Here is a 17,829-nt window from a genome sequence, read left to right as displayed (position 1 = left end):
ATGCTGCGTCTTTCATTAGAACAGAATTTGAAGCCTCACTGGGTGGGCCAATTCCTGCTCTGTTTTCTGCACTGACACGGAATTCATAGGTGCTTCCTTCTTGCAGTCCTGTTACTTTGCATCTGAGATCGGAAACTGGCGTTTTTATTGCTCTCACCCATCGCAGGCTTTTCTTTTCTCTCCTTTCTATATGATATCCTGTGATTTCGCTGCCACCATCATCTGCTGGTCTTTTCCAGCTGACGGTGGCAGTGTTCTTAGTGACATTTGATACGTCTGGTTTTTCAGGAGGGCCGGGAGGACCTGCAAAGCAAGGAAATTTATTAGAAATTCATGATTTCCTAAACTCAGCTATAAATGTTTCCATATTAGTTCTCTCACATGCTCTACATACCAAATCTGTCTACCATTTTGACAGGTTCAGACTGTACAGGCTCTCCTTTGCCATAGTGGTTTACAGCTGAGACCCGGAAGATGTACTCGTTGCCTTGGATAAGTTTGGTTGCCACATGCCTACAAGACTGAATATCTTCAGCAACTACTGTCCACAAAAGTCGACTGGTTTCTCTCTTTTCAAGAATATAGGACTTAATTGGTGAGCCACCATCTTCCAAGGGAGGTGTCCACGTAAGTGTTGCTTTTTCAGCAGAAACATTACTGATTTCAATAGGACCTGGGGGACCAGGTACATCAAGGACTGTTACCTTCACATGTTCCTCCTTCGTGCCAAAAGGATTGGTAGCAGTGATGGTGTATTCACCAGCATCTTTTCTAGTGGCATACTTGATAGTAAGCATGGAAGATGTTGGGGTTGTAGTTATCTGAGTGATATCTGATGGTCTAATGTCTTTTCCTGCCTTGGACCAACTTGATTTTGGAAGGGGTTTGCCAAGAATGCTAATGGCATTCAAAACAATGGTATCCCCTGCTTTAATTGTTAACCCATCTTTTACTGTGGGATCAAGGACAATTGTTGGTGCCTCTGCAAAGAAAAAAATACATTTTAATCAGAAAAGGAAGGAGGCTTCATTTGCCTTTTTTTTTTAAACAAAGTATGTAAAAAGTAAAATAGACCTACCATATTCATCCTTGCAAATAATGGTTCCCGTACTTTCTGATGGAGCACTGATGGCACCTGCTGTATTCTTTGCTCTAATTCTGAATTCATATTTTCCACCCTCAACAAGGTCAGTTACAGTAAAGGCACATTCTGGGACATTAACATGGTTGGCTTTCATCCAAGACTTAGAAGGCAGATCTCGCTTCTCCACTATATATCCAGTTATCTTATGACCACCATCATATTTAGGTTCAGTCCAAATGAGAGTCACTGAATTCCTTGTTACGTTAATAACCTCAGGTTTTCCAGGAGGATCTAAAACATAAAAACAAAACCAGTCAAACAAATACCAATGTTTTCTTCATGCAGAAAATGCACCTGGGTTTTTCTTCACATAATGACTTACCAATCGGGTCCAGTGCCACGACAGGCTCTGATGGTAGGCTTGGCTTGCCAACACCTGCTAAATTGATTGCCATAACTCGGAATTCATATTCAAGACCTTCAGTTAATCCTGTCACTTTAAAGTCTCTCATCCTTATTGGAGTCTTGTTAGCTCTCTTCCACATAAGGCTGTTTCTTTCCTTGAACTCGAGATGATACCCTACAAAAGACCCAGGGATATATCAATTCACATACAAAGTGTAAATGCAGCTTGATTTTACAATATATATGTGTTGCCCAAATTATTTATATATATCCATATGTATTGAACAAGTAATCATTCTTGCTAGTGTTTATACTTTTATTACCCAAGCATAGTGCCATTCTTTTCCTCTTGGAATATGCATAGTTGTTTTCTTTTCTGGTGAACAATTTTAACTTACAAACTAGATGTTATAATTAAGGAAGACTTTATTAACTATTACATTAGGAGATTTTCAATAAAATTAAACATTAACCATATGTACTGAAAGAAAAACACATGACTATATAAACAGTGTTATCAATAAGCACACATTCAACTGTTCTCAGGGAAATATTTGTGAGGAACCTTGATGTAAAAGCTGTAGGATAAGAACAAAATACCTGTAATTGGAGAGCCACCTGTTTTCCTGGGGTCAGTCCAAGTTAGAGATACTGAATCATGTCTGACATCCACAATATTGGGAGGTGGGGGAGCATCAGGCACATCTAGAAAAAAGTAGATAATGAAAGATTTATGATAAGATGCCTCCTCAAAATCACGTTTTGCTTTATGTCTTCTGAATTTAAGACACTTACCAAATGGATGTCTAGCAACGATTGGTTCCGATTTCAGGCCTTCCCCTACACCATATTTATTTTCGGCACTGACCCTGAAGGTATATTCCATGCCCTCATGAAGTCTGGTTACCCTAAAGGTGGTTTTCTGGACAGCTGAGGCACACGTCACCCACTTGTTGTTCACAGAATCCCTTTTCTCTAGGATATAGTTGGTGATTTCAGAACCTCCGTCATCCTTTGGAGGACCCCACTTTAAGGTCATGGCTTCTGCTGTGACTTCATCAAATTTTATTGGTCCAGTGGGGATGCCAGGCTTGCCAACAACCTTTATGGAGATAGTTCCTTCCTTTGTGCCAGCAATGTTCTTCAGTGTGATTGTGTATTTTCCAGCATCAGATTTTTGGCAATCGTATACTATAAGAGTTGTGTTAACTGCAGATGACTCAACACTGACTCTAGTGTCAGTTGCTAGAGGATCTTCCCCTTTCTTCCAGGAGACTGATGGAGCTGGCTTGCCTTTTATGGGGATCTTAAGCCGGAAGTTGCTGTTTTCTTTAGCCAAGTAGCACAAATCAGGTAGATCCTTTAAGTCAAGATCAGGAGCCACTGTAAAATAGTAGTGAAAATTACTGTTACTTTTAAGGCCAGGCAATTAATTTTTTCAGATCATTCTAGCTTTTAACAAATTTTTAGATAAGCTAGTGAGTAGAACACAAGAGTGCACTTTCGATGACAATAAAAGAAAAATAAAGACACGTGGGTAGAGACTTACCAACATCATCCCTTGCCACAACAGTGATTTCGCTTGGGGTTCCTTCTCCATTTTCATTCTCAGCACACACTCTGAAGGTATATTCCTTCCCTTCGGTCAAATCTTTTGTGGAGTACTGTTGGCTTAAGGACTTCATAACTCTTTGCCACTTATTGTCTTCAGTCATGAAATCAACTACATATCCAGTAATTCTACTTCCACCATCACTATGAGGCTTTTTCCAGCCAATGCTACAAGATGACTTAGTTATAGATGTCACTTTCAGGTCCACAACTGGTCCAGGAGTTTCTAAAGCAAAGGAGAAATGATAAGTCTAAGCCCCAGATAACCAAGGTAGGATGTCACTCAAAATGATGGGATGATGGTTCATTTGCTTACGGGAAGCTTTGACAGCATCACGAGTTTCACCAGGATCACCAATGCCATACTCATTTTCAGCAAACACTCGGAAGAAGTAGGATTTTCCCTCCTCCAAATTAGATACTCTGAAGCTTGTTTTGGAGCACTCAGTTGTCACTGTCGACCAGGATTTCCTCTCTGCATCGCGTTTTTGTATCACGTAATTTATGATGGGGCTGCCACCATCAATAATGGGAGGCTCCCAGGTAACATAAGCAGAGTCTTTGGATACTTCCTTAACAGTCACATTGACAGGTGGCCCAGGAGTATCTGGATAGTGGGTAAATAAGAAATGAAGATGTAAAAAATACCTAAACTATTTTAAAATATATATATGATTCTTTTTTGAAATAGACTTACCAAGCACTTTTACAACAATGGTATATTCCTTTTTACCACAGCTGTTCTCCAGGGTCAAGATATATTTTCCTGCATCATATTTGTTCACATTTTCACAGCGCAAGAAAGTGTCAAAGTCAGTTGACTTTATGTCCAGTCCAATCCTGTCTCTTAGATTGACATTTGGTTTAGACCAAGTAATCTTTGGAGGTGGGCGTCCTTTTACTGGTACATATAGTCTCATAGTAACTCCAGCACGTAATATGAGTGTCTTCCTTAAGTCTGCATCAAGTTCTCCCTCAGGTGGAACTGTTTAATTTTGGGTGAAGAAAATTAAATAAAAATTTAATAGTCAAATGTATTTCCAAGGACTGGCCTTATCACTCCCAAAATACATTTCTTTTCTAGAGCCAATTTCTTGTTCTTTAAAACCTCCTTAATATAATTCTCAAAACCATTTTTATATTCTGTACTAATTGTTGATTTTTCCATCTTCCACTATGCTTTAGGCTTAACCAGGTTTTCCCCGGAGGATCTGTACCTCCTCTTTCATGAGTCTTATGTACCCTCAAACACTACATATATTAAAGGAAAGTAGACAATTGATGTTTGGCTCCCTTTCATTCTTGTTTTTTCCTTTCTATATTCCATGAAAGTATTCTGCCATATATTCTAGCTCTCTTTATTATTTCATGGTAGGAAGAAAAGTACATTGAGGGTGACATACAATATCAAGTAATTCAAATAAAGTGGAAATTATCATGGAGAATAAGCAAATAGAAGAAATAGGAAGAAGGGAGATTAAGACGGAGAGCCCACCAGTCACATACTTAGGGAGATGGGGGATTGGAAAACAAAAACCATAATAATAATAAATAGCTCACTACTTAGTTAAAAGGCCTCTTTATTCTCAAAATAAAATTCATACACTCCAATAAAATTCTCATATTCCATGTCTTTTGAAGACATGAAATTCTTATATATATGAAAAGCTTTTCAAAACCACAAATCATTTGTATTTGATTTGCTTGATCTACAATACTGTGAAGAACCCGCCCAGCTCTCCTCAAAAGCACTCCAAAATTAAACTAATCTATCTAAGGGAATTCTATTCCCCCTCTTAGAATATGATTAATAAGAAAAGCCTTATGTATTCCCCCTGGTAATACTTACTTAAGATGTCCTTGGGATAGTGTTTATCTGGCACATCGCTGGGGTCACTGTATCCAATCTTATTAACGGCATACACACGGAATTGATATTGTGTGTCTTCCATCAGACCAGTAACCTCGAAGCGGGTTTTCTGTAGATTTTGCGGTAAATTGCACCTCACCCAGTTATCAGAGTCAGCCCGTTTTACTTCAACGAGATAACCAATGATAGGGCTGCCGCCATCATAGGCTGGCTTGCCCCAAGATAGACTCACGGAGCTACGAGTTGTATCATATACTTTAGGGAAAGCTGGTGGGCCAGGAGGATCTGAGAATAAATAATGATAGGAAATTTTCATTAAAAACTCCTTCCTGGGTGTTTAATGCTGCTGTTAACACAGAATAAGGAACTCACTCATGAAAACTTACACTGAGGGTCTCGAGCATAAGCGGCCTTGGATGCATCACTGGGTTTGCCTGGTCCAGCTTTATTTATAGCTGTAACACGGAACTCATATTCGGTACCTTCTTGAAGACCTGTTGCTTTTAATGTTCTTTCTATAATAGGTTTTCTGTTGACCTTAGTCCAGTTAACTGCCTGGGTTTCCCGCTTTTCAAGCAAATAGCCAGTAATGGGTGAGCCACCATCATCTGCTGGTGGCTTCCAGCTGACTGTCATGTGATCTTTGGTTATGTTGCTAATAACAGGAGGATCACAGCGTCCTGGTGGGTCTGCAGAAATTGATTGAAAAGTTAATTTTTAATTTCCCAGGCTACAAGGTAATATTTAAACAGTAAAATAAAAAACCACCGGGAAATGTTCCTACCATATGGGTTTTTGGCAATTGCTGGTTCGGTGAAGACTGGATCGCCTACTCCATATTTATTTTCAGCACAAATACGGAACTGATACTCATGGCCCTCTATAAGTTTCTCCACGCTGCAGCTAGTGATAGGCACAGTTGCGGAGACCTGAGCCCAGTTGGGCCTGCTTGTTTCACGTTTGTCAACAATATAGTTGGTAATTTCTGAGCCTCCATCTTCAAGAGGTGGTTCCCAAGATAGCATTGCACGATCTGAATACATTTTGTTTATTTTAACAGATGCTGGAGGACCCGGTTTATCTGAAAGAATAGGAAGAAGAGTGAAGTCTTTCACTAAAATATGTGGAATGGGGAATGAATATAGAGTAGAGGTCTGGAGACCTGGGCTGTAGTCTTTCTACTGTCAATTAATTTCCTATATGACCTAGGAAATTAATTTTTTAGAATCATAATTTCTTCATTTGTAAAATTAGGTAATTGAAATATGTGATTTCTAATGCTCTTTTTAGCTCTAAAACATGGTTCTGTGATAAGAATAATTCTATGTTTAGGAAATATACATCAGAATATGGATCTCTTTTCCCACATTATTTTGTAAATCCTATTTACGTTCCATTAACCAAAGTAAAATATGTGATTCTAATGATGTATATTAATTACCTAACACTTTAAGCTTAATGGTGGCTGATTTAGAACCACTTGAATTTTCAGCAGTAATGGTATAGTCTCCTGAGTCCTTCCGGTTCACACTGAATAGCTCCAAGGTGCACAGATTCCGCTGCATGGCCATCTTTATGCCTTCTGCCGGTTTTAGCAGTGTGCCATCTTTCTTCCAAGAAACCGTTGGCATTGGTTTACCAAAAACAGTAGCATCCAAGCAGACATTAGTTCCAGCTTTCACAGTAAGCAAAGATTTCATAGCCACACTCAGGTCTATCCTGGGAGGGACTGGAACGAATAAGTGAAAGGATTTACTATATGCAAAGCCATATTATGTAATCTTTATTAGTAACAGTGGGAAATTCATATGCTGCCTCTTTCAAGAATGGAATTTTAATGTTATTTTTATTTTTAATAAACAATAATCACACTCTCAAATAACTATTGAAATTATATAGTTCTCACAGTTGTGTATCCTGCTTTTTATTTTTGCATGTTATTACGATTCTGCATAATCACAATGGTTGTGTCTATACACAAAGTATCATTTTATTTTTACTTTTTTCCTTAGGTGTATATTTAGTTTTTAATTAGGAAAAATGATCATCATGAATGCTGTTACATCTTTGCCTATAATACTCAGCAGAATCTTACCATTTTCTGCAAGGACAGTCACTGGATCAGAAGGTTCAGAAGGTGGGCTAATGTTTACTGCGGTCCTGGCAATGGCTCTAAATTGATACTGGGCATTCTCTTCTAGACCAGTAGCTGTGTACTCTTCCTGGGGAATCTGGTGAGGTGCAGTATTGCACCGTACCCATTTATCACCAGGAAGTTTGCAAGCTTCCACGAAATAGCCAATAATTTTACTGCCTCCATCATGCTTTGGACGAGCCCAGATTAGAGATACAGTACTCTTGGTGACATCAATAACTTCAGGTTTCCCAGGAGGATCTAAAACAAAAAGAGGTACACTCACCATTTATCTTACTAGCAGAAGTTTAAACTTCCATATTTCACATTATCATCCCTGTTGCTAAGTAACAAGCTCAACAGGATGACAATTACCCATTTTAATAATTGTCCAACTAGTATGCACTTTTGAGTCCTGATCTATACTTTAAGGAAAATTTTATGTCCTTTTCTTTTTTTAAATATGTATTTTCATTTTAAGAGATAGAACATATTCTTAAATGGAAGTAGTAATCTTCAGATCTCTACTACTGTCTTTATCTTGGAGTCCAAATCTTAGACTCCAAGATTAAATGGGCCTCCCTAATACTAAACAACAACAACAAAAACCTCCATAATACTAAACAACAACAACAACAACTTACCAACTGGCATTCTTGCAGTTACATATTCTGTGGGTTTGCTGGGTGGGCTGGATCCAGCTTTGTTTAGGGCATAGATTCTGAATGAATACTCAAGACCTTCTACTAGGCCAGCACAAGGATATTCAGTTGACCGGACAAGAGTATCATTGGCTTTCACCCACAGCAAACTGTTTCTTTCCTTGCGTTCAATCAGATAACCAGTAATGGGACTCCCTCCATCACTGTCTGGTCTGTCCCATGCAACAAAAATACAGTCTTTGTTGACTTTGGTGACTCGTGCATTCTTTGGTTCACTAGGAACACCTGGGGATGAAGACAAAGAAAATGTCAGTTTCTATGTTAAGGAACAGACTAGAACAACCTTTTTCCTTTTTCACAAAAACATACCAAATGGGAACTCTGCAAGCATCTTTGGAGATGTGAGAGGCTCTGAAATGCCAAATCGGTTTTCAGCACGGACCCGGAAGATGTACTCCTGGCCTGGGATCAGCTTTCCAACCCTGCAGGAAGTTTTTGTGACTGAAGCTAGAGCCGTGACCCAGTCACCTCGGCTTACATCACACTTCTCCACTATGTAATTGGTGATGTTACTGCCTCCATCCTCCAGAGGGATGTGCCATGACAGGGAGCAAGCATCGGCGTCTATATCAGAAATGTCAAATGGAGGCTGAGGGGGGCCGGGGGCATCTGCATGAACCAAGAGGAAAGAAATGTAAGAACTGAGACCTGATTGGTAAAATGTTCCTGAGCTTCATATTTAGATGACCATTTGTCCAATACTTAACCTACCCATGACTATAACTTTGACTTTCTGAGTGTCTGTCCCAGAACTGTTCTCTGCTGTGAGGCTGTAGTAACTACTGTCTTTCCTAGTCACATCTTTTATGATCAGAATTGAAGAGCTCTCTGCTTTATGCACTGCCAGGTGGCTGGATGTGACAACTTCATCTTCTCCTTTTTTCCATTTACAGGTGGGATGAGGCTTTCCATATACATGGGCTTCAATTCGGAGTTTTTTCCCAGCTTTGATAGTAATTTGCTCTGGCATAAGGATCTTTGGTGGCACTGAAAGTAAAATTAAAAGATTTTAATTTTGGGGAGATGGTTAAGTTTCTTCTAGTGGAGAACTCTACTGGTGTTTAAGTTGTGGCTTACAACCCACAACTTAAATATGTGAGTTCAAATTAATGCTTGTATTAGAGCCAATATATTTTTTAAAAGACAGAATAGGATAGAAAACATAAGAGTGCACATGACAATGGGTGTGTATTGTTTCAGGAAATGTTTTTTAGTTATATATGTGTTTGTATAAGTTTATTTACTATGTGTTGGTGGCCCACCCACATGTTTGAAAGCCACTCTTCTCTATTGTTTTTTAAGTATTTCTAGAACTATATTCCTACATATAAAAGAAATTCTAATAAACCTATCACATGATATAAATGAAGCAACGACTACTTACTCAGTTGTTCTTTGGCTTCGTATACTCCTTCAGCTTCTCTTGGCAAACTGACTCCAACAGCATTTCTTGCCGCTACTCTAAATTTGTATTTCTTTCCTTCCTTTAGGCCAGTAACAACAAGGCTGAGATCTTTTACCACTGAGTACTCTGTCCAGCGATCTGCAGGCTGCTCATCTTCTCTGTAACTAATGATATAGCCATCGATTTTAGCACCTCCATCACGCAGGGGAGGTAACCAGGCTAAGGTGGCACTGTTCTTTGTCATTTCAGTCACCTCTAATTTCCTCGGGGGATCTGGCTCACCTGGAAGAAAAATATAATTTAGAAAATTACCTAGGTAACCTGATCAATTTCCCTTTATTAACGTACACAGGAGTTTTAGTATGCCATTTGCTCCAATGCATATAGAACCTGTAGTTCAGTACATTAAAAGTAAAACATACTAGATGAGACAGAGATGAGACAGATCAAAAAAGTGTTTAATGAGTGAGATAGATATTTATTATGCTATTTGGATTTTTACAAATGAAATCTCTTTCAGAAGTGGATGAAAATGGTATTAGTATCTTGACCTTGCTAAATAGGAGACTGGAGTTAAAAGGAGGAAGAAAACATAATACTTACTTAGAGGATCTGACGCAAGTACTGGTTTGGGGACATCTGTTGGGACGCCAGGGCCATATTCATTGACAGCAGTTACTCTGAAGTAATACTCATTCCCAGGGACAAGATTGGTTACTCGGAAGCTTGTTTTCTTAACCTCTGGGGTAACGGTTGACCATGTCTTCCTCTCTGCCTCACGTTTCTCCACAATATAATGTGTCACTTGGCTGCCACCATCATTTTCAGGAGGGGCCCAGGACACATGGCATGATGTTTTGGTGACATCTGAGACTTTCAAATCAGACACAGGTCCAGGAGTATCTGTAAAGAATCATAAAATCAGATATATGTGTCTCCTCAGCATCCTATTAACAAATTCATTTTTGAAGGGGAAGGGAGAAGCATTTTAGTAACCCACCTAATACTCTGACATTTACGAATACAGCCTTTTCTCCTGCTGGGTTCACAAGTGTTAAGGAATATTTTCCTGAGTCATCACGGGTAGAGTTGGGGATGACGAGGAAGGCCATTGTGTCAAGCAGATCAACTTGTCCTTTTCTGACCACATTATCAATGCCTACTTTTCGCCACGTGACTTTAGGGGTTGGTCGTCCTCTCACCAGGGCAAAGAGACGAATAGGGCATCCTGCTCTCACTGTGACCAGTTTTCTCATGCTGGCATCCAACTCAATCTCCGGAGGTTCTGAAATGACATTTAGGTCATTAGTTGATTTGTCAGAATGTGAGCAAGTCATAAGAAATTAAGTGTGAATGAATCAAGTACTAAAGGAAGGACGTACCTAGAATTTCTTTAGGTTTGATAGCTTCCTTTAGCTCTGCAGGGCGTCCAATACCAACTTGGTTTTGGGCACACACCCTGAACTCATATTCCTGGTTTTCATCCAAGCTGGTAACGGTGAATTCCATGCGTACAAGCTGTGCTGCAGCATTACACCGTTTCCAGCCTTCATCAGGAGATGCATCTGCTATTTTTGGTCTCATTTCCACAACATATCCAATTATTGGTGCACCACCATCATAGACTGGTTTTCCCCATGCAAGAGTTATGGAATGTTTGGTTGTATCAACCACTTTGAAATTGGTTGGTGGACCAGGTGGCTCTGAAAATAAAATATAAGAATAAATATACATATGGTTAACTACTGCTACTGATACTTCAATGTGTAATTTTATATAGTCTATTCTTAGTTAATCAAAGATAGATAATCTAAAGTTGATGTAATATCAGAAAAAACAAGGACATCCTACCTATGGGGTCTTTTGCCACCACCGGTCTTGATGGCAAGCTTGGTTCTCCAATTCCAATTTCATTTTCTGCCTTGACACGGAACTGATATTCATGGTCTGGGAGGAGATTCTGTACTTTCATACGTCTCTCAGGGATCGCACTCTTGTTAACAGGGACCCATCGTGTTGAATGCTTTTCCTTTTTCTCCAAGAAGTATCCTGTTATAGACTTTCCACCATCATATTCAGGTGGATTCCAAACCACAGTCATCTCTTCTCTGCTTACTTTAGTGACTTCTGGGGGATCAGGGCGACCAGGTTTATCATACTTGGTTTTTGCTATGACTGGTTTACTTTCTGTTGGAGGCCCTGTGCCTATTTTATTTTCTGCACGGACTCTGAAAATGTATTCATTTCCTTCTATGAGACGTGTTACTGTAGTACCAGGCGTCAAGACAGTCGCAGAATAGGTAGACCAAACCATTCTCTTGGTCTCACATTTTTCTAGAATATAATTTTGGATTTCACAGCCACCATCATCTTCTGGTGGATCCCAGCGAACAGTACACCTATCACTGGACACATCAACAATTTTCAGATTTCTCACAGGACCAGGCTTATCTAAAACGTTGACAGTGGCATAGGCTACAAAACTGCCAGCTGTGTTAGTTGCTGTAACTACATATTTACCACCATCACTTCGCTTTGCTTTAGTAAGAGAAAATTTAGAAGAATCAGCACTGGTATCAATCTTGACCCTTGGTGATCTTGTTAAGTCTGTAGCATCTTTGTCCTTGGTCCATGAAACTTCTGGGAATGGTTTGCCTCTAACCCCTGCCTCAAGCCTAATGGTGTCCCCTGCTTTGACAGTTAGGACCCCACTTAATTTCAGCTCAAGTACTGGTTTTTGTAAGTCCTCTTTCACAACAACTTCCTCTGTCTTCACCCAGTCACTTTCTCCACCTTCATTCTTTGTTTGCACTCTGAACTCATAAATCTGGTTTTCAACACATCTGTCAACCATGTAGTGAGTTTCTTTAATGCTTCCTTTATGCACTCTTTCCCAGTCATCAGAGCCCTTCAGCCTTCTCTCAACATGATATGACAGATTTGGACTGCCACCGTCATAATCAGGCCTCCGCCACTTTAGGTAGACAAATGTCTTTCCTTTATCTGCAATGTGAAGGTTTTCAGGCTCACCTGGTCTGTCAATAGGGTTAATAGCCAGAATGGGAGTTTTTGTTTCAATGGTTGGCCCAACACCTACTTTATTCTCTGCACAAACTCGGAAATAGTATTCATTGTTGGCTAAAAGATTGGCCTTGATTAATCGTTTAGTGACATCTGAAGCAACAATTGACCAGCCTTTCTGGTTTGGTTTGCGATATTCCACTATGAAGTTTGTTATTTCTGAGCCACCATTATCTAGTGGATTTTCCCAAGAAATTGTACAGTTCTCTTTGGTTACATTGGTAACCTTCAAATTCTGGCAAGGCCCAGGTCTGTCAAGGACATTAACGATGGCTGAACCTTGGGCATGTCCACTGCTGTTCTTAGCTGAGATGATGTACTTGCCATGATCAGCTCTAATGGCTTCTTTAATTTGTAACTCAACACGAGGTAGATCCTGAATAAGGTCCACCCGCTTTTCTCGGACCAATACTTTGCCTTCCTTAGTCCAAGTTATGTCTGGTTCAGGTCTGCCTTTGACTCGAGCTAGAATGCGGATAGTTTGGCCCACTCTCACGGTAATAACATCACGACAGGTAACATCAAGTTCTACTTCTGGAGGATGAAGGATATCTTTTGCAATCACAGATTCTGCTAGTTCTCTTGGTTCACCCTCTCCTACAATATTAGCTGCCTTTATACGGAATCTGTACTCATTTCCTTCAATTAGTCCAGGCACCCTACAGGCACATTGCCTAATGAGTTCATCTTTATTAATCCTGCTCCATTGTGCTGTGCCAGGTTTCTGACATTCCACTACATATCCTAGAATGGGGCTACCACCATCACTGAGAGGCTTTGTCCACACCAAGTCAGCTGTTTCTCTGCTCTTGTCTTTCAGTTTAGGATTAATAGGTGGTCCAGGTGGTTTGATGGGCCGGCAAGCTTTTATTGGATCAGAACTTGGGGATGGATTGCTTAGTCCTGCAAGATTTTCAGCAAAAACTCTAAACTCATATGTATTTCCTTCATAGAGACCAGTCACTCTGAACTTCAGGTCAGCGATAGGTGTTTTGTTGACCCTCACCCATTTTCCAGTTATTTCACGACGTTCCACATAGTAGCCAGTTATTGGACTGCCACCATCAGATTTTGGCAGGGTCCAAGACACTGTTGCTGCATTTTCAGTAATGTCAGTAACCACTGGTTTACCAGGAGGAGATGGAGGACTAAATTTATGCTTAGCAACAGTGGGTATGGAGTCAAGGGGAGGACCAACACCCATCTTATTCTCTGCTCTAACTCGGAAAATGTATTCACAACCTTTCTGCAGATGTGGGATTTTCAGCTTTGTCTTACTGCTTCCTGAAGAGACAACACCCCAAGTGTCTTTCCTTGTATCTTGTTTCTCAACAATATAATTTATCACAGGGGTTCCTCCATCATCCTTAGGCGGCTGCCATGAGATAGTCATGTGTTCAGGGGTAACATCCAGAATATTAATAGGACCTGTTGGTGGCCCAGGAACATCAAGAACAGTAAGATGTACAGCTACTGTTTTGCTACCAGCTGCATTGGAAACTGTGATTTGATATTCCCCAGTGTCTCTCCTTAAGCAATTCTTAATGGTAAGTACTGATGAGAAGTTGTCTGTTTCAACTGTGTAGTGCTCATCTGTTTTAATCTCACTCCCATCAGTTGTCCACTTTGCAGTAGGAACAGGCACACCTCTTATAATAGCAGGGAATCTGACTGTGGTTCCAGCCTTTACCACAAGACCTTCAATTAATTTCACATCTAGCTCCACGGATGGAGGCACTGAAAAACAAACATGAAAAAATTAGATTTTGATCTTCACCTACATGAATAATTAAAAAAAAATAGGATAATACTGCTAGTCCAAAAATTACCTAGTTTTTCTTGACATTCTATCGGGATTGTTGTGTCCGGGAGACCAAGACCCACAATATTTTCAGCTTTTACACGGAATCTATAGGTCTTTCCTTGTTGTAATCCAGTAACAACACACTCTAAGTTTGTCACAGTCTTAAATTTAATCCAGTCTTGGGTGCCTTCTTCTTGATATTCCACCAAATATCCAGTGATTGGAGAACCACCATCACGATCTGGCTTGTTCCAGACGAGGGAGACTTCAGTCTTGTCAACATCTACATGGTGCAGGTCCTTGGGTGGCCCTGGGGGATCTTTTCAAAGAAGAATTTATGATGAAAAAAGAATATTCTTAAAGATAGTCAAACAGTAGTTTTGTATTCAGAGAAAGCAACTTACGGAGAGGATCCAGAGCCTTGATAGGTTTCGGTGTTTCAACAAAAGGACCACGTCCATACTGGTTCTCTGCAGCTACTCTGAAGAGGTACTGGTTGCCTTCATTCAGATGTTTAGCCAAGTGACTCTTTTTCTTTGATGTAGCTGAGAGAGGTGACCACTGGGCGGTGGCAACATCTCTCCTCTCAACCACATAATTGGTAATAACTGAACCACCATCATCCAGTGGTTCTTTCCAAGTAAGGTAACAAGAATCTTTCCTAATTTCACTGACTTCGAGATCTCTAGGTGGCCCAGGTTTATCTAAAAAGTGTTAAATAACAGTTTTATAAGTAATTTTATCCAAATAAGAGCTCAAAATTATCAAAATTTATTTTTAATGGAATAAGTATTGAGATTCTTACCTAATACAAGTACTTTTACTGAGACAGTTTTTGAACCAGCTGGATTCTCCACTGTTAAAGAGTAAATTCCACCGTCTTCATGGGCAGCATTACGAATTTCAAGCTTGCTACCAACTGGAGTCACATCAATTCTTGCTCTGGTTGGAACCTCTCTGTCTTCTTTTTTCCAAGTTACTTTTGGGAATGGCACTCCTTTGATGACAGCACTAAGTCTTAGAGTATCACCAACCTTAATGTGTTGTTCTCTTGCCATGTTGGCATCAAGAATCAACTCAGGGGGTTCTAGAACAAAGAGAACAGAACATTCAGATTTAATCCATAACGCAGATTACAATTAAGTACATACAATCAGACACCTATTTTCCTTGCAAACACAGGTGAGAGCATTTTACTCACCAAGTCTGTCTTTTACTAGGACTGGCTCTGGAACATGAGCTGGGTCTGATTCACCAGCTTCATTGACTGCTAACACTCTGAACTTATAGGTTTGACCATCCCGAAGACCGGTGACTTTATATTTAGTTTCAGGACATGACTCAGGGGTGTGATTGGCTCTTCTCCACTCTTCATCTCCAACTTTCTGGTACTCAACAATGTAACCCAGAATCTTGCTCCCACCATCATGACGTGGTGGCTGCCAAGTTAGATCAACTGAATTACATGTTGTATCTATTGCTTCAGGATTAACAGGTGGACTTGGTTTAGCTAAAAAATAAAAGTAAGAAATGAATTACAATATAGCTGAAAACAAAGTTAGATAATATGAAAGCTGAATAAATGTGTTAACACTATACCAATTGGATCTTTAGCAAAGACTGGTTTGGATGGCGGGCTTGGATCTCCAATGCCAATTTCATTTTCTGCAGAAACCCGGAATTCATACTGACATCCTTCTAGAAGATCAGGAACCCTAAATTTAGTGTATGGATGAATAGGATCTTTGGTAACTCTAGCCCATCGTTTAGACATAGTTTCTCTCTTTTCCAGGATGTAGTTTGTGATGGGCTTTCCTCCATCGTGTGGCTTGTTCCAGGTTACTAACGCAGAGTCTTTGGTAACTTCTGTAACAACTGGCTGATCAGGTGCATCAGGAACCCCTATAACAAATGTTGGAAAATGTGTTAGAAATTTATTTCTTCCTATTAGTTATATCAAGCATTGAATCACTAAAAAGAAACATAATGCATACTGAAACGATCTTTGGCTTTCATTGAATCAGACACCAGAGGATCACTTATTCCATACAGATTTTCAGCATGTATCCGGAAAATATAATCTTTTCCTTCAAGTAGTTTAGAAACTTTGCATGTTGTTTTAGGACTTGCAGATGTCACAGGCATCCAAACATCTTTACCCAGCTCCTTCTTCTCAATAATATAATTGGTAATTTCACTGCCTCCATCATCTAAAGGAGGCTTCCAAGAGATAACCATGCAATCTTTGGTCACTTCATCAAAAATAACTGGTCCTACTGGTGGTCCAGGACGGTCTGCAGAAAAAAAAAAAAATCATGGCACAAAATGTTATTTCCATTTCTGCTTTTGAAGGACAGAAGATATATTCTTTCCACTAAATAATACTTACCAACAACATTAACTTGACAGAAACCTTTCCTAGAGCCTGTGCTATTCTCCACAACCACACAGTATTTGCCGGAATCTGAACGTTTGGCCTTGATTTTCTCTAAAGCAAGTGTTGTTGGTGTAGTCTTTATTTGAGTGCGATCATCTTCCAGCACATCAGCTTCATCTTTGAACCAGGAAACCTTAGGCTTTGGTTTGCCTGAGTAACGGCCAGTGAGGGCAAAAGCTTCACCAACTCGAATTATGAGCTTATCTCTGAAGTCGAGGTCAAGTGTTGGGGGTGCTAAAATTTATAATTATAAAGGCAAGTTATTTTTACTGATGTCCTATCACAAATCTACAAATATGCAAGTTTCTAAAGTATAAACTGTAGTATACACATACCCAGCTCATCCTTGCAAGTGATTGGCTTGGTGCAAAATGATGGTTTGCCTTGTCCAACAATGTTGACGGCACTGACACGGTACTCGTAGGTATCACCTTCTTTTAAGCCTTTAACAGTGTATTTTCTGCTCAGCAAATTGTCATTTGTAACTTTGTGGAACTTCTCAGTTCCGATGAGCCGACTTTCTAGGACATAGTTAATAATTTCTGATCCTCCGTCATACTTAGGAGGATTCCAAGTCAAAGTTACAGTATTTTTAGTAACTTCTTTGACTTCCAGGTCTTCAGGACGCTCTGGTACAGCTGCAAGTATAAGTATACGAATTGTAGTAGAAACAAGTGTCACATTAAGAATGTAGTGGAATGTAGTGACTATTCCTTTTCTGAGGATTGCATTTAAACATTAAACTCTCTGCCCTCATAAATAGCAAAAGAGATCTGATCATAAAACTATTAGCATTAACAAGGACACAACACAATCTAATTTCCTCACTTGACAGATGAGAAAGTAGACGTTTTCGAGGCAAAATAATTTAGGAAAGGTCATCAGAGTTGGTTGTTTTAGCGGTAGGAAAATAGTTCAGTTTCTATTTTTAATGCCATTAAGTGGGAAATTTTAAAAAATCTGTGTAGTATAGATGAAAGAAATTTGATGAATGGACCAGACATGGTGGCCCATGCCTGTAATCCCAGCGCTTTGGGAGGCCAAGGCTGGTGGATCACTCGAGGTCAGGAGTTTTAGACCAGGAGTTTTGAGATAGTAAAACCTTGTCTCTACTAAAAATGCAAAAATTAGACAGGCATGGTGGTGCATGTCTGTGATCCCAGCTACTCAGGAGGCTGAGGCACAAGAATTGCTAAGAGGTGGAGGTTGCAGTGAGCCAAGATTATGACGCTATACTCCAGCCTGGGTGACAGAGTGAAACTGTCTTAAAAAAAAA

At 39.8% G+C, this 17,829-nt stretch overlaps 1 protein-coding gene across 3 annotated transcripts in view; it reads right to left on the bottom strand.

Annotated features, from left to right (window-relative positions):
• Positions 1-17,829, bottom strand: part of TTN (titin) — a 269,746-nt gene that overhangs the window by 50,027 nt on the left and 201,890 nt on the right. For all 3 annotated transcript variants that reach the window (XM_032293067.1, XM_032293068.1, XM_032293069.1), the window contains 30 exons: positions 16,889-17,191; positions 16,506-16,787; positions 16,111-16,410; positions 15,716-16,018; positions 15,318-15,626; positions 14,922-15,203; positions 14,521-14,820; positions 14,142-14,435; positions 11,083-14,049; positions 10,614-10,934; positions 10,232-10,516; positions 9,835-10,134; positions 9,211-9,513; positions 8,538-8,813; positions 8,136-8,435; positions 7,749-8,051; positions 7,066-7,365; positions 6,412-6,699; positions 5,755-6,051; positions 5,357-5,659; positions 4,950-5,255; positions 3,798-4,085; positions 3,417-3,707; positions 3,039-3,326; positions 2,285-2,872; positions 2,090-2,194; positions 1,467-1,664; positions 1,079-1,375; positions 395-982; positions 1-303 (listed from right to left, as the gene is read on the bottom strand). In XM_032293067.1, the coding sequence (XP_032148958.1) occupies positions 1-303; positions 395-982; positions 1,079-1,375; positions 1,467-1,664; positions 2,090-2,194; positions 2,285-2,872; positions 3,039-3,326; positions 3,417-3,707; positions 3,798-4,085; positions 4,950-5,255; positions 5,357-5,659; positions 5,755-6,051; positions 6,412-6,699; positions 7,066-7,365; positions 7,749-8,051; positions 8,136-8,435; positions 8,538-8,813; positions 9,211-9,513; positions 9,835-10,134; positions 10,232-10,516; positions 10,614-10,934; positions 11,083-14,049; positions 14,142-14,435; positions 14,521-14,820; positions 14,922-15,203; positions 15,318-15,626; positions 15,716-16,018; positions 16,111-16,410; positions 16,506-16,787; positions 16,889-17,191 (11,868 nt within the window). The remainder of the gene's footprint in view (positions 304-394; positions 983-1,078; positions 1,376-1,466; positions 1,665-2,089; positions 2,195-2,284; positions 2,873-3,038; positions 3,327-3,416; positions 3,708-3,797; positions 4,086-4,949; positions 5,256-5,356; positions 5,660-5,754; positions 6,052-6,411; positions 6,700-7,065; positions 7,366-7,748; positions 8,052-8,135; positions 8,436-8,537; positions 8,814-9,210; positions 9,514-9,834; positions 10,135-10,231; positions 10,517-10,613; positions 10,935-11,082; positions 14,050-14,141; positions 14,436-14,520; positions 14,821-14,921; positions 15,204-15,317; positions 15,627-15,715; positions 16,019-16,110; positions 16,411-16,505; positions 16,788-16,888; positions 17,192-17,829) is intronic.

This window comes from Sapajus apella, unplaced genomic scaffold (assembly GCF_009761245.1).
Source record: "Sapajus apella isolate SASKATOON/1434 unplaced genomic scaffold, GSC_monkey_1.0 scaffold28, whole genome shotgun sequence".
Lineage (NCBI taxonomy): Eukaryota > Metazoa > Chordata > Mammalia > Primates > Cebidae > Sapajus > Sapajus apella.
The sequence above is the reverse complement of the archived record's forward strand: the minus strand, read 5'-3'. Positions and strand labels throughout refer to the sequence as shown.